Raw genomic sequence first — 26,983 nt, forward strand, 5'->3', positions numbered from 1 at the left:
TGTTATTACAGTTTATTAATAACGTGTCTGCTTTACCTTGTCATATTGAATTTGGAGTTCAGTCTTGTAACACTGGATGTCAGACTTGAAGGCAGAGTCAGCTGTTGAATTATGTACTTTTGCTGTAGAAAATATATTTGAAATACGCTGTTCTCCTGAGAAACTGCAAGAGCAGCTGTGGTATTTTTAAAGCCTGTATTAACTTTAACCCCTGGCTGGTTGCTGTGTGCGCGCACGCGTTTGCGTGTTTGCATTTGTGTAAAAGACAGTACCAGAGAGAAAAATGTGCTCAGAGATGTTTGTGTTATTTATGAATGAGTCTTGTAAGTTATTGCAAACACATCCAGGTATATTTAGAGGTCATGTATTTTTGTTGAACTTGAATTTTGTAAGATGCTTTAAAAATTGTGACCCTTGTCACGCTTAAATGTAAATTATCTTTAGGCAGGTGGCTGCCAGCTTTCTGGTGCATTCTGGGGGTTTCATACCTGGATCCTGTACTTAATAGAGAGGAAGTGTTGAAGTATAGAGTGGTGTCAGTACGCTCCTACAACACTCGATCCTCAGCTCACAATCGGATCGAATGGATTGGCTGTCTAATCCCGCACTGTGTACAAATGTATTATAAAGAGCAAATTATGGATTCTTCTTCTTGATGCTTCACTGTGTTTGAACAAGTGTTCCGTGTTTATGAATTGTGCAGTCATTTCATGGTTAATCTGCCTTTTTTTTTTTTTTTTTTTTAAAGCAGAAAGGCAGATGATCAGAAACACGTAGAGTTTACGATAAACCACTTGGATAGCATTTTAGAAAACCTTAGTAGCATTGTCCTGGACATTAAACCCTGCTTGAGTGTATGTGCATATATGGAGGAATATATGTACGTAACCATTTTTGTACATACTTTACATTGTGCTAAAATCGGCAGTCTGTATGGTGTTGTCAGTGCAGTTCTTACCTTTGAATTTACTTGTTTATTTTTTTAAGAAATACAAGCAAATGCTGCTTTGTGTATTATATAGGCGCATATAATCTTTCTTTTTATTTTCCAATAAAGGACAAAGATCAGTCAAATTTCCTAAATTGTGTAAGTAGTGGGACAATCTGGGACAAACTTGAAAGTGTCAAATGGGCTTGGTCGAGGAGCGAGTGACACAGATTCAGCCCTTGTGAGGTTCCAGACCAGGCCTCCTGCTGCACCATTGACCACATGCTAATGTCCATCCTCGGCTCATTCAGTGTGTCCGTTAAAAATTCAATGGCACTGCCCCTGAAGACAAAAATCCAAATTTGTTGTTGTTGTTGTACCATAAATATTACAAATGTTGTTTTTCTTCTGCAATGAACCAAAATAGGAAGAATAAAAGGGAGAGACACTGACTGCTGAATGTTGAAAATGCATTGGGCAGTTTAGACACTTTCAAATTTGCCACTTTGAAGATAAATCTCATATTTCTACATTTGATATATGGGGAAAAAAGTTTAAAGAATTGTACTTGTAATTTAAAGACCTTGTAATACTTAATTGTGTGCAGGGGGTATGTGTGTTCTCCCCATCAGAAGTGTGTGAAGTGGCTCCATTGCTGCAGTGTCTTGGGTGTGTGGTGGGTGGGTGGATGTGCTGAAGCTGAGTTTTCCTGTTTCTAAAGGGCTTAAAGTGTTAACTTTGAAGTGTGGTGATTTTTTTTTTTTTGGGGAGGGGGGTGTGAGGATGGTGTTTTCACAGTGTCCAGTGCTTGTCCAGTCAAAGGTAAACCATGTTCCTTTGATCCATTTGTACCCAAGGTGTCTCGGTGCTTCTCGGAGACTGTAACATCTTCCTTTCTTTACTGTGGTTATCCTTTTTAATTGTTGTTGCCCTGTGAGAGTTTGGGAGGAAAAGGGCCATCAGACTGAAGTGTGACTTTTCACACCAGCTCTCCAGTAAGTTCATTTCTTTGCGTCTTCTGCTCTTTGAACAGGTTTCTCACCCAGTGTGGCCAGTGTAGACCTGCAGTACTACTGCTACTACTATTTAAAGTACTTTTTCAAATACAGCCAATTTTTGTTTACGGATTTATGCAAATTTAAGGGTGTTTATCTTATATCTTACCTATATTGAAGATTGTGTAAGATAAACTGTGCATTGGAAAATAAAGATGAAAAATATAATGTATAAAACACAGGTCTTTGTTTTTTCCAATTTAATTAGTGCTGTTGTATATAATATAGAATTACAGTCCTATACTACTCTTATCCGTGAACCGTTTACCAGGTTAACTGCGCATTAACTTGTTTTGTACTTGCAGTCCATCCTGAGTTTGGCCCCTTGCTTCCATAAACGGCCGATAAACGATGTGACCACTAGAGGTCGACAGAGCGAAGAAAAGAGCTCGTGTTCAGCGCGGATACTGTACATTATACATGGATTGGATTTTTATTAATACCTCTAAAGTTAAAGTATTCATACCTGGTTCATCGGTAACAGTGCCGTTATATACTTACATCAGGAATCCTGATGCTGGATTTAAGTATTAATATAGAGTACTGTACAAAAGTCTTAGGCACTTAGATGTTTCACAAAAATATTTTAGACTTATTTAATGTCTTCTGCATTAGTGTCAAGGAGAAAACATATTTTAGACTTCCAAGCGTTCCTTTTGCAAAAGTTACAGTATTACAGTAAGGGTTTTGTATGTATTTCTGGAAAGATAGTACACACACACTGTCTGAGACCCCCGTTGTCCCAAGCGGGTGACAGTGAACCGGGGCCTAACCCGACAACACAGGGGACAAGGCTGGAGGTGGAGGGGACACACCCAGGATGGGATGCCAGTCCATTGCAAGGCACCCCAAGCAGGACTCAAACCCCAGACCCACCAGAGAGTGGGACCTGGCTGAGCCCACCGCTCAAGACAAGCGGTTGTTGACGATGGATGGCTACTAAGTTTCAAGTTCATTAAGAGCATTATTTTTGGAAGCATTCTCATTTTACAGTTTCTCCCAACCAAGTGCCTAAAACTTCTGCGCAGTGTTGTAGTTGCCATTTCATTGAAATGCTGATCATTTAGTTGCAATTCTAATGAAGGCTGATCAATGTATTTAACTACAGCATTCTTGGCAACTTAACTGATCCACAAGAATCTTAAGTGCTCCACATAAATCATTTTGAAAAAGGAAAACGCCTAATTTCTGACAATTCAAGTCTGAAATCAAGTGTGGTTAGAAAACACTTGATAGTTTGTTTGGCTGCTAATCATTGTTATGTAGGTGGGGCCACTCAAGTAAGCCAAAATCTATAGTGGAAGCAGGGGAAGTATATCTATAAGTATTTCTATGTATATCTATGTACACCACCTTTTCTACTCTAAAATTAATTTGTTAAACTAAGACCCGTTTATTTTCCACCTTGGTCGCTGTTTTTGATCATTTAAATTGGCGGGATTCATAAGCGCCTTATGAACAGTCATCCTTGGACCTCTGCTGTGATGAAAATGGTTCATTTAGAATCGGTGTGTCCAGCAGATGGGGGAGCTCGCGCACAGACAATATCCATGTAAGCGCGATCAGAAAGAACAACTTGAAGCTGGAGAAAGACTAGGAGGGAAGAACGCGCATCGCTACATACACATGGGCTGGAACACGTGTGCTGTGCTGGTACTTGTACCCGGTGGTGGGCTGTGAACACCTACAGCTCAACACTCATTCAGCATCACAGCTGGACCTCGGAAGGAGCATCCGACACTGCCGAGTCCGTTCATATGTGGGTTTTTTTTTTTTTTTTCCTGTGTATGTGTGTGTTCGTGTTCCAAGAAGCGCTTCTCCAGGACGGGGGGTTCGGTTCGCCTTCGTGCGGTCCTGTAAAGGAAGCTCTGCTCCACTGAACGTGATGATCTTCTGAAGGTCTGATCATTTCAAACTTTGTCTTCGGAGGTCCGAATGGCGCATTTTTTGAATCGCTGCTAATGTTCCGGCGCTCGGATCCTCTGAATCGCGCATCTCCTCAAACTGTGAATCATGAGGCTCCTGAAGTTGCGATCCTGAAGTCCCTGTTCCGCGCGCCCAATCCGTGTCCTCCTGCAGCTCCGGTCCTCCTCGCACCACCTCATCTTCTCCAGACCCGCTGCTGCGCTCCAGAGACGCCGACACGGATGCGGGGGCGCGCGTAACAATAATTCCTTCTGGAAAAAGACGGACGGGCGCACGGACGGACAGACGGAGGATTGTGAGTGTGATCGAAGCACTTGCGCGGTCGAAGTTCCGGGTTCCTCGCGCACTGACGCGCTGCCGCGGGACCCAGATGAAGTCCGGCGCCGCGCGCTCTTCTTGGCATGCGCTCCACCTGCGCTCGCGCTCGCGCTCGCGCTCGGGCACATCGGCAAATCGCAGCGGACTTCTCGCGCATCTGGGGCAACATCCGTGATACGTGAGGTGTCCCAGGGCGGGGCGGGACCGGGCCGGGAAGGGGGTGGGGTAGTGTGTGCTTATGTGTGTGCGCGCGAGGTGTGAGCGCCTGGATCTGCGCACGCTGCGAGAGAGCGCGGCGCGCGCAGCCGCTCGTGCCCACCCACGCAGCGCTCACCTGGGCGACGCGACGCGCACCGCCGGGGCACTTCGTGGATGGCGTGGGGTGACGCGGCTCCCTGTTGCGGAACGTTCAGGATGATGAGCGGCGCTCCCAACGTCGTCAGCGAGTGGCTGAAGACCCTCCAGCTGTGCCAGTACCTGGAGTCCTTCTTCGACAACGGCTATGATGACCTGGAGGTGTGCAAGCAGATCGGAGACCCCGACCTGGACGCCATCGGGGTCTTCAACCCTGACCACAGGAGACGCATCGGAGACGCGGTGGAGCGTCTCAAGGAGGAGGACAAGGGGACCACCGCTGGGCTCTACTTCACTCTTGAACCTTTGACCACCACCAGCGCTTCAGATATGTACACCACCCACATGGAAAGACACTACGAGAGCAACCTCAGGGGCTCCAAGTCCTGGACGCAGTCCAACAATGCTGGAGTTGGAAGATGCCCGGGGTACATGTCCTCTGAAAGGAGCACGAGGCACGGAAGTTGTAAAGATCTGGTAGTTTATCCAAAACTGAAGCTCAAGATATTGATAAGGGACAGACTCATTAGGGATGGAATCAACCTCAGCCAGCCACCTTTCTCCAACAAGGTAAGGCTTCGTTGGTGAGGTAAGGGCTGTTGGGGGATGATTGATTAGCTTAGGGGTGAAGGCTTTTGATAAAGCAAGAAACGGACTGCATACTTCAATCCTCGGGTAGAAGAAGAAAACATCAGCATGCTCTAAGGAAGAGTGACTTGTAGAGGTGTTTGGGAAAGGGAGATGAGTAGAGGTTTCTGGTGCAGGGTGATCAGTAGGGGGGGCCTGAGGAAGGGAGGTGAGTAGAAGTTTTGGAGGAGGGTGATCAGTAGGAGGGTCTGGGGAAGGGAGATGAGTAGAAGTTTTGGAGGAGGGTGATCAGTAGGAGGGTCTGGGGAAGGGAGATGAGTAGAAGTTTTGGAGGAGGGTGATCAGTAGGGGGGTCTGGGGAAGGGAGATGAGCCAACGGTCAGGGCTCTTCCTGCCAGTAGTGTGGTTATGGGTGTGGTGGTTATATGTTGCTTTTCATACTACGGCTGAAACCCAGCTGCTCTTCACACACAACTTGATGGCTTCAGTGATTCTTACAGGGGCAGAACTCATCACGTATTACTGAGAGCAAAATATTACCAGTAATAAAGTGGAGATACACATAAATATTGGGAGGCACATTAGACTTGCCTAAACATTGAGGCTACTCTTTCTTACACATTTTGGTTTTTAAAAAGGTTCTCAGTTTGTATTTTTCCTTCTCTCTTCATAGTGGATTTTGGATTTGAGTTATTGGGGTTTGGGAAAAAAAAGAAGTTAGTTTCCTATTTTATTGGACTGGTTAAATTCTGCTGAATGTGGAGTCGTGCGCTGGAGGGGATTGGGGTTTGTTTCCAGCCGCTGTCATTACAGAGCGGGGGTCTGATGTATGTTTGACAGAGCTGGATTTTTAAAGCCTGCAATTAAAGACGGCCACCCTCTTAATTACCCTGTAAACAGTCATCTGGAACGCCGCTCTCTGCTGCGCCATGGTGGCTGGACTCGTCGTGCCCAATTGTTTGACTTCAGGCTTTTTCTAAGAAAATGGACCTTTCCTCGTATTTCCTTCGGGTAGAGGCACGCAACTGAACGGCTACAATACTTATTGTCTCTTTGTCTGCTACTAGCTGACTATGTATTAAACCACAGAGTATGAATACCGTGTGTTTGGGTCTGAACATTTCAAAATGCTAAGTATTGTTGTGATAATATTGATGAATGAATTGATTACATTCAGCTGCATATTAAAATGACTTTTTTTTTTTTTTCTTTTTGTCTTTAAAAACTGTTGAATGTTGAAAATGCTTATTCCCCCATGCAGGAATGTGGATTACTCGGAGGGACCTCTGCTTCTTCAGGGGTGTGGAACCCATGGGGGTGGGACACTGAACCTGTACTGCCGTGGACTAAGAGCAACTGAGTACATGCAGGGTTCTGTAGACCAGGATGAGAGTTTCTTCCTTTTTTCTGGCGGCCTTCTTGTAAATAAGAGTCTTTATTGCTCACGGGTCCCAGTTGTTAATATGCAAGCTCGTCGTTTGCATTCCCGGAGGCTGTTTGCTGGGGGATGAAAGTGCTGTGGATAATAGAAGCTGGGAAGAAGCAATCGCCATCATACTCCATCCCATTTGGGTTTGACCTTCCTCTCAAAGCCCCGTTTGGGAGGTTGTTATGACACAGTCTTTAAAAGAGTTGTGTGCCACGTGAGGGTGTGAGGGGAAGGGGGTCGGGGGGGTCTGGCTCATAAAAGCGCCGTAACTGGGGTAAAAAAGGTGGCAAACAAGGAGCGTCGTTCATAAGGGGAGAAGAACGCAATTAGGAGGGAGGTGAAGTCATTCAGCCAGAAGAAAATAGCGAGGCTAGAGAGGGCCCTTTGTGGAAAAAAGACCCCTTTAAGCCCTTTAAGTTTAAAAAAAAACTTGTATAAACACACACCTTCTGTCTCCCGAAACAGCACCCCCCACCCCGAAAGGGGAGGGGGGGAACGGCCGTTTTGGTGCATTGTTTGACGAAGCCTTCGAGTCTGAAAAGGCTGCCAGCACTCGAGTTCTGCCATTTAAAGGAACACAAAGACGAGGCCCTGCTGGCGCGCGCGCACACACACACACACACACACACACACACACACACACACACACACACACACACACACACACACGGGATTTGTGGAGCTTTCACACTGCAAGGCGGTCACCGTACACACCACATTTCCATCAGATTCTCTGCCGAAACATTTGACCCCCCCCCCCCGCCTCCACCGAGGGCATCATACTCTTTACGATGCGGACTGCACACCACTCTCACTGAACCAACGAGGTAGAAAGTTGTCAGCTGCCAAAAAGTGCTGTGCCGTGTGTGTGTGTGTGTGTGTGTGTGTGTGTGTGTGTGTGTGTGTGTGTGTGTGTCTTTATCTGAAAATGAGTGTCGGCAAGACGGTTGAGTCAAAAACGGGTGTAAAGGTACAATGCGGGTATAAAAACTGTGATTTCGTTGTCTTGCACAGCACTACAATGACAAAGTCTTCGATTGAAGTCAGATCAAAAAGGAAAGATGGAGGGAAACGTCAACCTTGGAATCGGGCTGGAGGACGATTAGCCGCAATAGCGCCGGGGGGAACAGGCTTTGGCTCAACCTCCAACTCTAAATATTTTCGAATTGAGGACAAATTAATTTATTTTAAATAAATAAATAAATTGCTCTTTAATTGATGTGCAGATACATGTACATACATTCTGTCTCTTCTTTCCTTCTTTTTTTTTTTCTGCTTATTAATTACGGTGAAACATTCCTGGGGGGGACATCCGGGATAAAGATGTGCTCTGTGGCCTTTTTGGATTATATACTGGAATTAAGTCCATAAATTCAGCGTATTTTCTAACTTTTGTTCCGACTTCATCCGAGTCAGCTTGTTCAGATGCAGGCGCGGTGGGGGGCCTTGAGTCGGGACTTTTTAGCGTCACGTGTGCAAACGGGCAGCGCTCTTGCGACGCAAATAGCTTAAGTATGGTGCTTATTAAAATATAATAAACATGCACCGACTTTAAATTTCACGTTAAAACTCGATGCGAATGAGCGGGTTTTGCGCTTGCGGGAGCGTTGCTGGTGTTTGCTGCTTAAGGAATGGGAGCTGCTTAAATCAAAGCACCATCTATTAACAACTGGTCTTTGAATAGAGGCAGATCGGTGCTTGAGTGGGTTTTGTACTCGGAAGTTTGTCGTGGAAGTTTAAAAGAGCGAAACGGAAAAATCTCGGTGGAAGATTGTTGGGACTAAATAGACTCGGATGTATCGGGGCCATATGGATCCGCTCTCTTGCTGCCTTTCTCTCCCTTTCATGAGCGTGCTGAAAAGTCCACTGTAATAAGGTTAGACAAATGGGAGTGACGTGCAGGGATAATTCGTCCTTTGGACTAAACCTGATGTCCGCCTTTCTTTGTGTGTGGAGATTATCGGGCCCTTTATTACTGTCTGGCCTGTTCCTCCTTTAAATGGGGGAAACTTAGTATGGGGGCCTCTTCCAGTTGAAAGGAAGGCAGCTGTTGTTTTCCTCCGTGTGTGTGTGTGTGTGTGTGTGTGTGTGTGTGTGCGCGCGCTCGCTTGCCTGGGAAAGCGAAAGGGAGACTTGGAGACACGAAATGCATTCGGGATTGTTGGCCAGCCGTAATTTCTGGCATCTCGAGGGTTAACTTAATGATAAATTCCCAAACTGCACTGTCTCGCACTAAAAAGCTCTGTTGCAACGGTTGCGTTTTACCACTGCGGATTCTTGCAAGTCGTGTTAATACGGTCTTACGCCACGTGCAACAGTTCGACGTGATGGCTGTAATCAGTTCCTTTGCTGTAGAGCCAGATTTCCTAATGAACGGTGAGTATTTGCGTGGCCGCATCGGTATTGCCTCGCCCATCCACAGCGAGTTGTCCAAGCCAAGGGAGCGGAGCGGAGTTATGAGCAGAGGGTCAGGTAACACGCAGAAAATAACACGAGCAAATTGGGCGTCTTTTTTCTTTTTTTTTTCGAAAATGTCTTTTCGGCCGAAGACGCGTCGGCGGTTCGACGCCCGCCCACCGCGCCGAAACCCGGCGAAGCCGTGCACATTCTCCCGCCACAGGCATGGCTCGGGTCGTCGCGGGCCACGCTTCACACACGTCTGTCTCCCCCTGCGCTCGTTTTAGACGTGGACCAACCTCGCGAAACGATCTCGCTTCCATACCGCCTCCGAGAACGGGGGCTGGAACGGGTCCAGCCGTCGGAGCGGGGTGAGCGCTAACCTGCCCCGTTCCGGAGAAATCCCTCCCCAGATGTTCGGTGTCGGTGCTTCGCGGGGTCTGCGGAGGAGGCTGCGGGCCTGGGGTGGCTCGAGTGTTCAACCGGGCCTGCGGTCCATCTTTGCCCGTGGGCTGCTGCCCATCTTTCCCGCCGTTTCCAGACCTTCCGTAGAACAGGTTACGACGACCTTATCGACGTGGGTGATGCTCAGGAGGCGGGGCTGCGTGTGCTATGAAACCTCTGCGGTAAATCAAACACATGTACCCCCCCCCCACCTCCCGAGAAGTACAGATTCAGTTTAATATATTTTTTATAGAGCAGTCTTCTCACGCGGTGAATCGAGGCGCTGAACAAAGGATCAAAGACAACAATAACAAAAAAAGGTGATAACTCTGATATTAAGTAGTTTACGATATGGAAGCGGAGCTGTACAAATTATGGCTGGAAGAGCAGCTTTGATAGAGTTGCAATGTGGTGTTCGTTCAGGGGTACCTAATGTGACAAAGGTAGCGAATTACTCGTGATTACGATGCATATCTCGGGCCGAAATGTGATCAAAGAACATGGGATGGCTTTTCAAAATTTCAAAATTTTCTTTAATTACTTTATTTATGTAAAGATGCTGCTGGAGTTGGTACATGGATGAGCTCATTATTATTTTTATCATCATCGTCCGGTTCACCTAACAGTATTTTCCGAGTGATTTAAAATGTTAGATTTTACAATGAGCTATTTACTGTGATTTACCTATTTGTACAGTAGGCTGTTCTGAATGTATTAATCCAGGGTAAGCTCGTTACTTGGAGGTACCGCATAGGAGGTGGGATTCAAACCAAGGACCTTCCCATTGCAAAGAGGTAGCTCTGAACAGCCTACTGGTAGCAGTTGCGCTGTCGGGTAAAAGACTGCGAAACTGGACGCGACAGTTCCCTCTTAAAATTCCCCAAAGCTATTCACGGACATAAGGGGAATTTCTAATGAAATTTAACGGCTTATTGGTTGTTCGGTTAGAATTTTTAAAGCCCAGTGAAGCAGGGGTGGAGAGCAGCGCGTGGGACATAAACTCGAAATAACCTTGAGAAAACAGCATGCGACACCAACGCCTTTACGGTGGCAGCGAGCGGCACTTTGAAAGCGGCCGCTACCGCTGAGGCGGACCTGGAAGCGCTCCGTTACGCTCGAGGTGGACGGGGTGAGCCGATTAAGGGGCGACGAGCCGCGGCGGAGCGCGGGCCTCCTCCGGACCCCCCGGTGCTCCGTTATCTTTGCTCATTATCGGACTGTCTGTCCAGCAGTGACGCGAGCTCTCGGGCACCTGTGCGCTCCGCCTCGCTTGGCCCGTGCGGAGAGATGGCGATCGCAGGCGTGGGCCTGAAGGTCACACGTGCCGGGGTGGGGGCATCTCCTCTTGGGATGGTGTAAGGCTTGATGAAGAAGTGTCGCCTCACCTGTGCAGTTGTCCCCAAAGGGAGCCCCAAGAGACCTGGAACCCGACAGGTAGTAATTACAGTAAGAGGCTGTGTCAGAAGGCGGTGGGCGGCACGGTGGCACAGCGGGTAGTGTTGCTGTCTCGCAGCGCCTGGGTTCGAACCCCGCTCAGTCTGTGTGGAGTTCACATGTCCATCCAGGTGCTCTGGTTTCCTCCCACAGTCCAAAGACATGCTGTTCAGGTTCCCCCATAGTGTGTGAGTGACAGAGAGAGAGAGAGAGAGAGAGTGTGCTCCACTGATTTATGGATGAGTGAACCATTGTAAGTAGTGTATCTAGCAGTGTAAGTCACCGCGGTGAATAAGGTGTGTGGAAGTCGCTTTGGAAAAAAGCTTCTGCTAAGTAAATAAATGTAAATGTAAGAGGCTCCTCGTTGGTTATAAATATTACAGAAGCCACCGGCAGGAGCACGTTTCGGTTTCCATACTGTCAAACACTTGTGTTTTGGGTCTCGGAGACGGGTGCGGTATATTTTCATACAGACGAGCGGAGTTCCGGGGAAAGAGCTACGGGGTTATGTTTGTTAACACGCCCTTCGATGAGGAAAGGGTTGCGGGTGACGCTTCGGAGACTTCGGGGATTCGTTAGGTGCAGCGAGCAACACGGACGGGTTAAATTACAATCTCAAGGGTCGTGGGCAGAATAGTAATGAGGCGCTGTGGCACGTCCCAGTCCTCCAGCGTGGTAATGCGATCGCGTCGGAACCGCGCATCTGCGAACGAGTTCGAGGGTCATCGAATATAAATGGAAAACGCGGCGGATTTCGGGCCCCAAAAAAGCCCCGCAAATGCTCGGTTAACATTTCCGAATTACAGTTTCCTCCTTAGCGTTATTAATTCAATGAGCCGTACTAATTCGGTAAACCGCAGAAATGATGTCTATGTAATTGCGTTACCTGCGCGGTACTTTGGGAACGGACCTGCTAATTTTACCTCGTCTGTTAAGTCGTACAGAGACGGGCGGTTGCTTGTCTTCTGCTCCCAGTTTTTCACAAGAAGATTATTCCTTTTCGTATCATATCCCGTTAGCCTAAAACTGAGTTGCGTTTCTTAAAGGGCGGTTTTCAATCTGATGTGCAGCCGGACGGTAAGACCCGTGTTTGTCGAGGCTGAAGGTTCGAAATTAAACGTTTTCGCGGTTTTGTTAGTTTGCCGCTCACCTGACACTTGTATAAAAGTATTTGTTCCATTTATACAGCGGGGTATGGTAATGTACCAGATCAGGGTAAGTACCTTACTCAAGTGTATGAGAACTGCAAAGGGGAGCAACGATTGAACCTGCAGCCTTCGAAGTGCAGGGTCCTTAACCGCTCCGCTTTCCCTCCCATCGTGATGACTGGACTCAACATTTTCAGTTTTTGAAATCCTGACCCGAAAGCAGCTTCGCACCCGACCGTCGTCCGGATGCGATCCTTGCATCGCGAGATCCTCGTCTTCAGGTGCCGTGGAAGCATCCGCTGAGACCGTGCTCTTCTTGGGACTCGTGCGGCGGTTGATTCTCGTAAATCCGTTTTCGCTGTCGTTTCAGCCGTAAGCCGTGACAGATGTTCGCAGTCATGCATGGTGTGCGAACTTTATGGAGGTTGTATTTATTTGGTGGAAACTCTAGGACCCCCCCCCCAACCCCCCACCCACTATCTGATACACATGTTCTGAGGTTGGCAGAGCGCCCTGTTCTGCACATTTGGGGGTTTTGTAAGAAACATTTTTTAGGCTGTGATATTTTTTTTTCCACCTTTTGCTCAAAGCTGTTTTCCTACATCTCTTGGGTCTACAGGGGTTGCGAAACCGCAGGCTGGAGGCAACGTATGTAAGACTCCTTTTCAATACCGTGTATCTCCTCACATCACTTTTCTGGTACCATCCCAACACCAGAGGATACACAGTAACCCAGGAGCATTTGCTTATACTACATGCATGTATAAAATCATTCAGTTGAGGTGTTCGAACACCTCAACCATCTACCCGAGCTACAAAGACCACCAATATTCTCTATGATCTTCAATCATTCAGTATAGACTTTTGTGTTTGAAAAAAAAGTGTGTTTTACTGATTTCAGGTGAGCAGATTTTGTTTTTAAGCGCCAAATATTCATCACAAAAATTGACTGTCGAAGTGTTGATCCCGGTGCATTTCAGACACGTAATGGGAAATGTTGACTTGAGATACATAGCAGGGGCAGTCCCAGCCGGTTCTTCAGCTGACCACCCCCGATACGGCGCACAGGTCAGGAAGCAGGATTCAGGCTGATTTTCCTCTACCCCGTGGGACAGGTATCGCATCTACGGTATTAGCATAATCTCCGAAAGCATATGCAGCCGTTGTTCAAAATGCAACCAAGCGGCTCCTTGCGGTCCAGCTGTGGGCCTCCGTGAATTGTTTTAGCACCGATTCGGTGCGCTTCTCCCTTTCTCCATCTCCGCTATGAGGAGACGATCGAGACGGGGCTGCTTCCCTCTGAAATAAATTGCCCCATAATTCAGTAATCCTGAGGGGCTTTTTAGAAACCTCACGCATGACAGCGAGCTAAAATGTGACAGTTCGGTGGTCTTTCGTCGGCTTGCAGTCGGAGCCAAGGCGATGAAAATCGTGATTATGGTGTAAATAATTATTCCGGTGAGTTCAGTCAAGAAGTCATCCGGAGTGTAACAGCACTGTGTGACGGTGTACAAAACAGTCTTTATCTCGAGTCGTGAAGGTAACAAGGTGGATATTTATTGCACACGTTAGCAAAATGAAAGCGGAGATTCGACCGTTGGTACCGGGCCCGTCGTCTCACAAAACGTGGCCATTAAACGTATTCTCCGTTACGGTAGCCGGGAGAAAATGACGGATCCTTCACCGCGGGAAAAGGAGGACATCGTGACGAGCAGCAGAGTCATTTCTTTAAGCTTAATGGTTGCACTGTGTACTGAAATGCAGAGACATGGTGGGAAATATTGCACCGTACCTGACAGCTCATCATTGCATAATGAAAAAATTGCACAGATGTTTTTTTCTGCTCTTGTTGGGATTTAAATTTCCCCATATTTTATTGTTACTCGCTAATATAGAAGGTGGTGAACAGTTATTGCAGTGCTGGCATTGAAGGACTACCATGAATCACTGCATTAAAGTAAAACAGAACAGAAGTTGTGAGAAATACCCCACCGCAGGGTCGCGTTTATTGTGCAACAGAGTAATGATTTTTGTCAAAAAGTCTCCTTTTTATTAATTGCTGTGTACAGCTGCAGAAATTGAGCGAACTGATTTAAGGTTTACGTTGCATTACAGGCATCGTCCTTTAGACCTTAAGTGAATTTCGATGACTGTAAATATGCCTCAGGCTTCTGTAAAAAAAAATAAATAAATAAATAAATAAATAAACACTGCATATAATAAATGAGGAATTTTTCATTGGAGAGAAAAATATAGATTTTTTTTTTTGTCTTTGATTTAAGAAAAGAAAAAGAACCCATGAGCTACATGGTGAATCAAAGGATAATGTGCATTTAACATTTCCTTCTGTTATCAGTTCTCTCCAATTTAACATGTTTCTTTTAGGTGCCAAAAAATTCTTAGAGATAATAATAATTTTAGCGCATAATATCACGAGGAAACAGAAAGCCATGTGAAATTTTCAGAAGTTATAGGTTCTGCTCTCGTAATAAATCCACTCCTGAGTTAAACTGGAACGACATTTTTGCCTCTGCAGATGTTGTCATTTCCTTCTCCCTTCTTATCCATGTTTAGTTAAAGCATTTTTGAGTTAAGGGGAGAAAAAAAAAAACTAATTTAACAAACACATTTCAGATTAGAGTAATTTGACAGCACAAGCCCAAAAATGTGTTTGTCATCTAAACACGGAAGATCAGAATCAAAACGGGACGTTAGTCCTCCTGGACGGTGCGTCATTTACATATACGGCTCAGTTCTTTCAGGCGATCGGAAGATTTTTATGTCGGTGACAAATATTCATCGGAGCAGGAGTGTTGAGTGTTGCGCTTGTGTGAGAAACACGGTGCCGAAGCTCCGCTCTCGCCGTCCAGCATCCATCTTCATTTCCCAGGCAGACATCCAGTTTACAAAGTGTCCTTGAATGTAATAGATTGCTGGACATTTGGAAATACAGCGACAAATGGGTTGTTGTGTCCGCGGTGCCTGTGTTGTCTTCCATCAGTGTGGTTCGCCGGAGCCACAGGCAGCCCTGGTTCCATCAACAGGCCCCCCCCCCCCAGGTTATTTCATGGGGCGGTGACCCCCATTACTCCTCACGGTGCAGGAGAAAGCCCCTCGCACGGTCACACGGTGCTCCCTGGCAGCACCGTTCCCTTCTCATGCACTCGGTTGGTTTTTTTGTATTTTGTTTCTTTTTCTTCGCCTGATCATACGCGCTCCGCAGCCACCCCCGGCCCAACATCCCATGTTACGCGTTTGAGGACCGACGGTCCAACGTGTGGGGACTGGCATGACGGTGGACGTGCTTTGTGTCTCAGTGTGTCATGATGGATGCAGCCTTTGCACCGCCCAGGGCTGCAGCTGGGGGGGTTCGGGGGGTTGGGGGGGTGTTCAGCCATTGCGTGATGAAAATGACAGAGGCACTGTGAACCCAGAGTACTATTATTGACTCCTGTGTTAATCAAATGCGCTGCCCGCGCTTCTAGAACAAGCTGTTCGACGTGACACATCATCCGCCGAGTCCAATCAACAGATTTAGAGCTTTAGCAAGTGTTAAATTTAACAACTCTTCTATCACTGAACTGTTGTGCGCGGCATTTCATTATTTTATTACTCTCTCCGACACACTTCCGCTGCATTTGCTGTCAGCATTTCGAAACGCCCTAAATGATTTGTCTCTTATGATTTTTAGTGCATAATAAATGAGGGCCATCCACTCTCTCTGGTAGATGTGCGATGTCATTTTAAACCCTCTTTCTACCTTTTCTTCTTAACTGCAAAAGCATCTCACCTGTACCATAAATTGACCTGCTGCTTTTCTCCAAAGCAGTTTACAATTATTTACCAATTTATACAGCTGGCTAATTTTTTACTGGAGCAATGCAGGGTAAGCACCTTGCTCAAGGGTATTATAGCTGGAGATGGGACTCAAACCTGCAACCTTTGGGTTCAAAGACAGCAGCTCTTGCCACCAGGGTACCATTACATTTCCTTTGTTTAGCTGACACTTTTCTCCAAAGCAGATTACAAGTGTTAAGGTTACAGCTATTTACGCATTTATACAGCTTCGGTAATTTTTACTGGCACAATTTAGGGTAAATATCTTGCTCAAGGGTATTATACCTGGAGGTTGAACCAGCAACCTTTGGATCTAAAGGCAGTGCCTCTAGCCACTACGCTGCCAGCTCTTCCAGTACCAGCACTCTTTGTCACGAGCTGACAAAATATTTAAGGTTTACGTTAACTGATGCTTGTTTCCCAAAGCAAACGTTAAGCTACGTACAATGATTTCGCTATTTATACAGGTGGGTAAATGATAAGGTATGGAGGCAGTGATGATGACAGGTACTGTTTACCCCCCGAAGGGTACTGCGTCAGTGTTCGACGATCACATTATTGACGGATTGTGTCCAGTCCAGAGAATGGAGGCAGACAATCTTTACCTGCCTGGAATTTTCCAGTTCCAGTAAACGCTGAACTCCAGGATTCGACCACCGAGTTCATCGATTGCATTTCCCAAACACGAATGTACCAAATGTATTTAGCTTTCCTACCGCAGTGAAAACATCGAGTTCACGGACCGCTCGAATAACGGCGTACTTGCTCAGCCTACGTGAAACGGAACCAAACAAATGACGCCGTTGACCCAGTTCGTTTAGTCGCTGCATTGCGGCTTCAGCTGCACTTCGTAGGACAACAAGTATACAAAATATGGCATTCAGATGGAAATGATTTTTTAAAAAAATTTAGCGTTGCGCTTCAAGTAAAAACACAGGCGAGGAGGTAAAATGTCAAAAGCATAAGCTGGTGGTCAAAGTCTGCGCCAAGCAGGCGCGCCGACTGCAGGACGAAGAGAAGACCGCTGCATACGGTGACGCACGCTGTGGCACCGCAACTTGGCCGCCTGTGGCAATAAGCGGCCTGATTTTCTTAATTTTCAAAGAGAACGTTTCCTCCATGTGACCGGAGGACTTTCTCTGCGGTTGGGTGACATTTCCTCACGTGCATTTCAACCCCTATAGTCCAGAGGTCGCACTGGCAAAATTTACACCTTATTCACCATTCACAGGAATGTTGTTCCCCACATATAAAAGGACATATAATAATAATAATAATAATAATAATATGCATTTAATCACTGTGGTTGTGTTTCCAAAACACAGCTCTGGTGTTGACGAAAAGAACAACACCACACAAGTTAGCTTAAGGCACAATGGTGGCATGATCACCATGGCGACAGAGAGGGAATGATGGGAATTTGAGTCCTTTAAAAACAATCGAGGAGAATCCATTGGGGAAGTAGGTGGTTGGAGCACACAAACCAGGTTAATCGTTTTTCATTTGGAGAAATACGGTACCGTTGTAGGATACAATATTAGTGTTATTATTTTTGTTATTCTTTTGATGAAGGATGAATAATTAACCGCTAAATTTGTTGCAAAATTGAACGGCTGAGGGTGGAGCCTCTTGTAATATCACTCACTTCAATTTCAGACGAGAGGAAGATGAGTAGAGGAGGAGGAAAATGCTGAGTATTTTTATTAATACTGTTACTCGCTAACTAATGAACGTCTTAAGCTTGCATGTAGAAACGGTTTGAGTTATTCACACTTGTGTTAAGTGCATTGGAAGGTTTTTGTACAGGAAATTACTGTGGATTACTGTGGATCAACACTTCTTTCCATTTCACCGTAGTACCCGGCCAAACTATCAGATTATAAACCATTATCTAATGAGCTGGACAAGGAAAAAGGGTCAGAGACAGGCTAGTTTTGGATTACTAGCGCATCATGCAATATGTCCCACATAAAACTGTGATAGATGGATGGAAAAGGGAGTTCACTCTACGGTTGGGTGTGTGTTTTGTTGAATTGGTCCTAAGAAATCGGCTCTTTCATACAGGTGTAAGATCCCATGGGTTGAAAAACAAGGTTTCATTAAACGTGATTTTCTCATCACATTTTCAGATGCTGAATTCTGTAATTTCGACTCACAGCAGGACCACCTGAGAAGAAAAAGTGTCGGGAAAATGATTCGCAAAATAATAGACTTGCTTCTCATCGTGAGAAATGATAAGTATATGAAACTCAAAGAAATGATTTACTGTTATGCATCACAAATTTCAGCTCGGGGGTAGACACACATACATTTACAAGGTGCTAAAGGGCGTGTTTGCCCCTGGTAATGTTTGTGTTGCTTAACGGAACTAAAAGCACATTTCGTATTTTACAATCCGATTGTCAGTGGCTGTTCAGTATGGATTTAGATACCTAACCGTTGTCCCAAGCACCACTGTCAGAGCTTGCCTCCCGGTCCCCCCCCCCCCACTGGTGGCCACTGGAGCATAGCGAGAGAGGTCTGGAGAAGAGGGGGTGTGAAAGCATTATTAAAAGGTGATGGAGAGCACCTGCGGACACAGACTTGCAGCTCATACAGAATCTGTTAAAGGCATCTGCTACTTAATATAACGTCATCCTGAGCACTGTGCCGAAATGCCAAGTTTGATACAGTAGCTCGTTTTAAGGTCAGATTTGGTTCAAATTCTGAAGTGGCTATAGACTTCTTGACCTACTCCAGAGGTCTGACCTTTGAATGTACTGCCATGCCCATATGTATTTTTTTTTTTTTGCAGACTTCATTTTTTAATAGATAAATTCATATTTCATATGCCAAAATATGTCATGGGCTTGCAAGGTCTTTCTTGCTGTCTCGAATAATTTCTCCTCGCTGTGTCTTAGTCCACCTGAAGTTTGCAAAGAAATGAACTATAATAAGATGGGAAATGAAGTGTTTTTGTGTGTAATGAGATGTTTGAAAGTCTTTTAAATGTCTTTTTAATATCCATTTTAAAACACATATATATCTGTTCATGTTGTGTATGAGAGGCATTTCATAACCTGTTCTGAAATCATGGTTCTTCCTTTTTAGAAGCCAAGTACGGAACAGGCTTTGCGAATCTCCGGGGTAGTTTACGTGCACACTGCCATGTCCATAGTAATGCGTGCTGAAGGCAAAAGATAGTGGAGAAGACGTCTCGATTGTGACATTGGTACCCAGATGTTACCAGGCTAATGATGGTCTAATTGGCTACTTGGTGAAGATCCATCTATGGACGAGATGCATTTTAATTACAGCAAGCAAACCCCGCATGGATCAGAGAACTGCCGTGTTGTGCCATAGATTAGCTGGTTATCTCGAAATTATTCATCATCAATTTTAGTCAATATACTATACCGTATATTTGCATTTTTTTCCCCCAGTTTTAATTCTTTCTGCATCACCGTGTGCCACAAACGTTTAAGTTATCCATTTTTGAAGATACTGACATTTCTAGTTCATTTTCAGTTTTTAACTGAGTGCTGATTAATAAGGAGATGAGGAGCCACGTTGCACATGTTTATAGAACGAATCGGTCAACAACTGGCACATATCGGAATTTGTGGAGACGACTTTTTTCCATTTATTTTAATGTAAGTTAAAATTACTAAGTAAATTTAATTAAAAGTCTTACAACTTATGCTTTTTATTGTAGCTAAAGCTGAGACTTTTACAGAACCTAACCTATAAATTATAGATAAATGAGTATATTAGCCTGTATTAAGTTTTTACTGACTGTGACTTAGCAGGTGGCTTTGAATTTACAAATACAATGAATTATGAAAAGATTCCTGTCCTAGTTTTGCTCATACGCTGTCAGTGCCTTCTACAATGTTTTCAGTTATTTTAATGTCATCCAAAGACTGTTTTCTTCATTTTACGGCTTATTATGCAAACTCACAGACGGCGATATGTGAAATACACACACAGTGGCTGAAAGCGCTTGTCCCAAGCAGGGTCGCAGCGAACCGGAGCCTAACCCGGCAACACAGGGCTGGAGGGGAAGGGGACGCACCCAGGACGGGACACCAGTCCATCACAAGGCACCCCAAACAAGACTCGAACCCCAAACCCGCTGAGAAATTCAAACGGAGTGAAGTCACCGACAATCCTCGGATGCTAATTGCCGGGTTAATTGGATTAAAACTCTGGCTGCGGTTTGTCGTCTGCTTCCATTGACAAACTTGTTAGGCTACTGGAATAAAGTACCGAGATTGATAGATCGAATGAGACACATTTATAGTGCAGTTTGCTTAGTAGATACTTTTATCAGAAGTGATTTAGAGTTGAGTTTCCTAGCAGCTGCATTAAGGGCTGTCTTAATTAAGTAATAGGCATTAATAAAGTCTGCCTTTGACTCTTTATTCTTTTCAATATTCTAATGCAGGCAAAGGATTTTAATGACTGCCTAGAAGGAAACACCATTTGGCACAAATGTTGAGGCACAACAGGTTCGTCGTGACACGTTATGTTTCTGCGAACTTTATTTGCGGCTGAGTTGAATATGCAAAACGGTGCAATTTAGTGTAGATGAATTTGAGGAGGAGAAGAAATTTCATTGCGTCCTCGATCCACTGCCTCATTTCACCAGCCAAGCCTGCAGTAGACAAATAATGGCGATTCATCAGGTTAAAACACTCCTGTTTACTTGAAGTGACCTTCATGCACCCATTTGCTAAAAGTCAATTCAAACAGTGTTGCGGTTCACAGTAATACACTAGATGGGGTTTATCCTCCGCAGTTTACATGTTCCTTCATTCAGGAGAGACCCTAACCCTTTATCAGCATGGAAAGGTAAAGCCCATTCATCACACAGACCATAATTAATTACCAAAGTCACCCTTTTACATCACTTTTTGGATTTACATAAAAAAAAGATCAAGTCAGCTGGCTGATTTATTGGTTTCAAACGTTCACTTGTACGCAAGAAATACTTGAGCGGGTCCGGGAACATCTAAGGTGTAGTAAAGCAGCGGCAACTGAATTGCGCATCCTTTTAGCATGCAATATGTGGGGCCTGTCTGACAGGGCGCCTCGTGAGCTAGGTGTGCCATCTGGTACCCAACACGGGCCAAAGTCAATGTGTATGAACCATGATCTAGGGGCATGTCCTGCAGCTCACACCTTCTGGGTCACATCTTTCATTCGGTGTTGGGAGTAGAGGCGTGTATACGTTAGGGGGACATTAAAGCACCGGTCATTGCGCAGCAGCAGTCAAAACTCGCTAGAAACTACATTCGGCTAACAAGTTTGATCAGGAAATGAGTCGACGTGTCATCCCAGCTGTTCTGTAGCGGTTCCCAGAGATGTAGGACACTTGTGGGTTGCTTTGCTTTCACTCTTCAGTGTAGTCCCTCCCATATAAATTTTACTCAGGTTACCAATGTGCACTCAAACTTTTGACCTGGCACTGCGCTTTGGCAATCTGCAGCGTGCGCTAATTCAGGGGTGACGCTTTCGAGTCGAATTCACTGCCTGTTAAAAGAACGAAGAATGCTCTCGAGTCTGTCTTTACAAATGCATGCTAATCAAAGACATTAGGAGGTTTTGTTCTGTACAATATGCCTGTTGTCGCTTCTTCCAGAAAAGAAGAGAACCAAGGATACGGGCTAAACAAAGACTTCTGCTTTCGCTCAAATTGCTCGCTCTTCCGTTTTTGCTGCGCTTCAGGCCGCGCGGTGCTGATTCACTCGGAAAGCGATGAAACCAGATTAAATAGGAGCCATCGGAGAGTGCGAGGTCTGCTTCCCACGAGTGATTTTCAGCTCCACTCTCGTAATGAACCCTCGAGACCTCGGCGCTGATCCAGCAGGAGCCTCGGAGTGTTTATATCCGCTTTTTTTCTCCGCTGTTGATGCTAAAGTGGGTTCTGTCCACCAGACCTACGTACAGTAACAGCTGGCCGGGAGCTAAGTATGCGTCCTGTGCTTTTCCGTTTAAATCCCAGATAATACCTGCTTCTTCCATTTTGACTTGGAGCGCAGATCCATTATGTCGAAAGACGGTCATCAGCCTGAGCGCTTTTATGTCAACATACTTTTTTGACCCATTAAACGGAAGGTTCGAGTCCCAGAATAAGGGTGTCACATTCAGTGCCTTGGAGGCCAGCTGTCTACTGGTGTTCGCTGGCTCAGATGGTCAAAGTTTTACTGACACATGAATAAGAGAGGCAGATTTAGCTCCTAGGATGTCTTGTGTCTGCAGTCTTCGTTCCAGCCTTTTCACCTGCATACTTGCTCTAATTATTAGTTGCATGGGAGGGACTGGGCGGATATTGACTTTGACTCATCTGTCATTCAAAAAATATGTTGTCGCTGATATAAAGACATAATTATGTATGCATACTAAACCTGTGATGTGTAAAGGAGAAGGAAAGATATGATGTTTCAAATGAAATATGGACACATCATATTACCAGTGGGTGACTGGTGGCATCTTTGGCTCCGAAGGTTGTCGGTTCGATTCCTGCCTCCGGTTGTAGTGCCCTTGAGCAAGGTGCTTGCCCTCCAATCGCTCCAGTACCTTCGCCCAGCTATGTGGCCGGATAACTAGTTATGACCCTGTGATGGACTGGCATCCCGTCCAAGGTGTTCCCCCTTCAGCCTCCCGCCCAGTGTCTCCGGGATAGGCCCCGGCTCACCGCGACCCCACTCGAGACAAGCAGTGATTGTAATTGGTTGGTTGGGATATGGTATATTACCAGTGTTTTTGATCTCGCTGACTAATGGTTAAATGCATTTAGTTCCCCAGATGCAACTAGGACAGCAGGTGCGTGGGGTCAGGACACAGATTCCCGTGCAGATGGTTTAATCCTGAAGGGTTGTCATAAACATAAACAGTTTCAATCCATTGCTGACCCCGTTTGAACCTGTGTGTTTTGGGAACCACGCTTCATCCTAGATTTTCCAGCACATTCCGATGCGTTTCCCGTTTTATCCCCATACTTGAGTTCCACTTGTGGAAGTACGTTGTGCAAGTATTTCTACAACTTGTCAGTATCGCCTACTTGAGTACAGTAATAGAAAAGCTGATTGTTTCATCATAACTGCACAACCCCAGGCAGATCCATTTAACTTAATATTCATCTCCGTGAATGAAAACTAAACTCTTCCTCTATTTTCCTCTTCCCCTAACCCTGCCGCCCGGTTTTGGCAGCATTTATATGTATTAAATTAATGCGGTTTTGCAATGCATCATTTCTTTCACGTGTCCGTTTTGCCACTTTGTTTAATTGACTCGACTCCGCATTTCCTCTCCCAGGTATTTTATCAACATCCTAAAAAGAACCCGTTTTGCGAGTTGTCCCTGCATCTTTTTAAAAGTACGTTAATTGTGGCGTTTCTCGATAATCTCTTCGCTCCTTAAAGAGAATCTTTGACAGAGAAGTACATTGTTAATGTTAACGTGTTATCTCACGTTCCCTGGAGTGTTTATTCACTTATTGCTTTGCTTTTATCGCTATTATTTTAGCTGTACTCACTACTTTAATATATAATATCTTCAGCAAATATGTATGTGACGGTTTGTCAGTTGCTCCTCCTGATGGTGGACTATGTAAGCATAGAATGTTTTCTGTTCTTTTGCAAAAATGATCTGCCTTCCTACTAAATTCTATAGGGGTGGAAAATGATGAGCAGCAAGTCATTTTTTTTTTGCTGATGCTTTTCTCCAAAGCAAATTACAGTTATTTGCCCATTTATATAGGTGGGTACTTTCCTTAGCAGTACTATAGCCAGAGATCGAACCCGCAACCTTCGGGTCTGAAGGCAGCAGGTTTAACCACTACACTACCAGCTGTCCTCAATCTCTGCATGAGCTTTTTGCTTAATGCAATAAAACATGACGTACACATGGAGAGTTTTTGCAGATAATATGAGCGCCAACGGACCGGCCAAACCGGGGTCAAAGGTTACGGAAGCTCATGGGATCCCCAGACGTTTCATCCAGTCATCCAAACGGTCCTGGCGTCCCGTGTCGCCCCGCCGCTCTGCTGACGTCAGTCAGGGTTTATGTGAGGAAATCTCTTGGGCTCGTTTTACTGTGCTGACTGACCGCAAACTGCATTTGTACCGACGGATGGCTTTCCCACCATCAATGGACGCGCAATCACAGCGATCTGCTCTCAATGTGCCATTCAGGGCAGCGCACAAAAGCACGTGAAAGGATCGGGAACGCTACTGTGCGCCGCTACACCCCATTTGCATCTGTTGTCATGCTGCAAACATTCACTTTTTTTACATCCGGGGATATGAGACAACAATGGGATGGAGGGGCAGCCATTAGAGTTTTTTTTTTTTTTTTTTTTTTTTCTCCCTTTTCCTCCCCCGTGAAATTGAGAGTTTGAAGCACCGGCTTTTCAGCGAGATCCACCTCGAGTGAACAAGCTGCCGCAAGAGCAGGCCGTAATATAAACACGGCTCATTGTTGTGCGGCCCGCGCCTCCGGAAACAACCGCTCTCTCAAATATACAAGGCCTCTCAGGGAAAACATTTATTAGTGGGGAGAGTAATTGCTGGAGAGCCTCCTCAGAAGGGCCGGGATGAGGAACGGTAATTGCCGACCCGGTGGACGGTCTAATCCCCCCCCACCCGTTTGATCGCGGCCTGTCATTTATCTTATTGCCTGCTTGGCATGATAATGCCGCCGGCGACATGTGAGCCATAACCTGGACTAACCCGGGTTGTGGTGGAGCTCCACCACAACCCGGGTTAGTCCAGGTTATGGCTCTAGGAATTTTTCCGAATATACGGAAATACCTTTTCTCTACCAGGATTCTTACCCCAGGCCTCTAATGAAAATGTTAAGGTCTCATAAATGTAATTTACGGGAGGAACGGCGGCACACAGGGCTGCGCTGGTGCCTCAGTGCCCGTGCTTGGAAGTGGGTTCGAATCAAGCTCGGTTTTTGCGGTTTTTCTTGCGTTCGCGACACTTTCCGACCGCACTCCAAAGACGTGTTCCGGGTGATCTGGTGGCTCTAAATCGCCCTCAGTGTGTCTATGTGAGGAGAGGTTGCCCTGTGATAGGCTGGTGTCCCAGTCAGAATGTACCCTGCCCCTCACCCTGTGCTTCTGGGACAAGCTCCAGACCACTAGGACCCCCGAGGTGGAGAAACAGTTGATGAAAATTGGAGGAAATAAGTGTCATTCTCCTGCCAAAGAAACGGAATATCTTCTAAAAAGATATACATTCCGAAGGAGAGCGATTTGTTGATGTTCGAAGATGTTTCGAAATAGCAGCAGTCAAGTGGCCTGCTGGGAAGATGGGGAGACAATCGCCTTTTATGTTCATATGTCAGGGGGCCACATCCTCAGACATTCGCTGCAGAGAAATCTTTCCTACGGAACTTTTTTCCAGAACCCGTCGGGCTTCGGAGTAACAGAAGACTGTTTGAGTTCCGCATCTGTTTCTTGTTTCTGAGCATCGCGAGAGCCGAGGACGTGTGAAGGTAATCGCACCCGCGTCGGTGCCGTTTTAATCCCCTACGGTTTTAACTCGAGATTCCAAATGTCCTCGGGTGGTGCTGGGCAACAGTACAGAAAATAGTGCAACGCTCTCTTCTGCGGAGGGCGTGTTTCCGAACGCTCCTTTTAGCGTTTTAAGGCCGACGTGCCCGACCTGCAGCGCGGTCACGGTCCTCTTAGCGGTTTCCTTCACATGGAACAGACCCTCTACCTTGAAACTAACCTAATTGATTCAGGGCCTCAAGGTTATTTCCAGAGATCACAATAAGGGCTTTTTCTGCTTAATGATCTTGAGGTGGCCTTTCGTCGGGCTCCTCGGAGGGATGTTGGAGCAGATTAATTTGTGTTACACGCGGGCTTTACTCCCACCGCCCCGCTGCCACCCTGCTCCGTATAGCTTGTAGCATGCATTTAATGTCATTGTTTCCCAGGAGAGCGCCGTCCCAAAGACCGCCATCACGGACGCGCTCATCTCCTCGTCGTGCCGAGTGCATTTCTTGCCGTCCGCTCCCGTGACAGGCCTCGTCTCTTCCCGATTACGACTTTTCGGTATCCTGCTTCGTTCGCGTTTTTAAGCGGCTCCGGTGAGTTCCGGTTCCCCGTCTTTTCTCCCTTCTTTCAATCTATTTCCGGCGCTCTACTCTCGGGCGGCACGCCGCATCGCCGCGCCTCGGCTGCCTTTTCAAACAAGTTATTTCCGTCCCGCCAAATGCGTCCAGCATTTTCTCGAGGCCCTTAAATCACGTTTTCTTTAGTCACGACCGTTAGCTGCGTGTCGTAAAGATCGGCCTCAGAACCCTTGCTTGGCGTAAAAAGGTCCGTTTGCACCCGGGGTGTGTCAGCAGACGCACGATCATGTGACGAAAAGGGAGCGATGGAGGCACTCGGGACGAAAGGAGCAGTTGTTAGCGGCGGATGATGCTTCTCTGGGCTCACGGGTGGGGAGCTTGCGGTTCGGTCCTTCAACCGAGGTTCTGAAGGGCTCCCGAAATCCCGAGGGGCTCATTTGACAAATATGCTTCTCTGTCGGAAGCGCGGCGCCTCGTGACACTTTCATCCTGCAGGTAGGGGAACATTTTATGGTACTGCCAGTATGGACCCGTGGTGCCTGTGGACATTGCGCCGGCTGCTTTATGGGATATGACATAATGCATTTATCACCGATCCATAATTAAACTGTTAAGATGGTGTTTGATTCAGCCAGCTGTTTAGTTTTTCACATTATAAATTAACTATGGGAAGAAGCATAGCGGTTAGAGCTGCTGTCTTTGGACCCGAAGGTCAGAGGTTTTAATCCCGCCTTCAGTTGTTGTACTCTTGAGTAAGGTATTTGCGCCAGTAAAGTTACCCAGTTGTATAAATGGGTAAATAACTGTAAGTTGCTTTAGAGGAAAAGTGTCAGCTAAGTGGATAAATGTAAGAATTGTCACTTGTGCTGTTTTTTTGTATTTATTATAAGATCTTGTACTGCTGGATTGTTCAGCACCTTGTGGACGACGGTGGAATTTTGAATCATGGACTATTCAGTGTTGACTCTGGAGGTATTTCCATTCTGTTCCAGACTGATGGTATGCAGACAGTAAGCGTGTGCCTATTAAGTGTCACATGTCTGCGCCACCTGAG

At 46.0% G+C, this 26,983-nt stretch overlaps 1 protein-coding gene across 2 annotated transcripts in view; it reads left to right on the top strand.

The window, feature by feature from the left end:
- The first annotated feature begins 4,462 nt into the window (after positions 1-4,462).
- The window catches only part of sash1b (SAM and SH3 domain containing 1b), a 93,696-nt gene continuing 71,175 nt past the window's right edge, over positions 4,463-26,983 (top strand). Inside the window, exon 1 of one of the 2 annotated variants that reach the window (XM_018731747.2) lies at positions 4,463-5,151. In XM_018731747.2, coding sequence (XP_018587263.2) covers positions 4,600-5,151 — 552 coding nt within the window. In that variant the 5' untranslated portion in view covers positions 4,463-4,599. The remainder of the gene's footprint in view (positions 5,152-26,983) is intronic. The other variant, XM_018731755.2, reaches the window with a different exon arrangement.

The sequence above is a fragment of the Scleropages formosus genome, chromosome 15 (assembly GCF_900964775.1).
Source record: "Scleropages formosus chromosome 15, fSclFor1.1, whole genome shotgun sequence".
In the NCBI taxonomy this organism is placed as follows: domain Eukaryota; kingdom Metazoa; phylum Chordata; class Actinopteri; order Osteoglossiformes; family Osteoglossidae; genus Scleropages; species Scleropages formosus.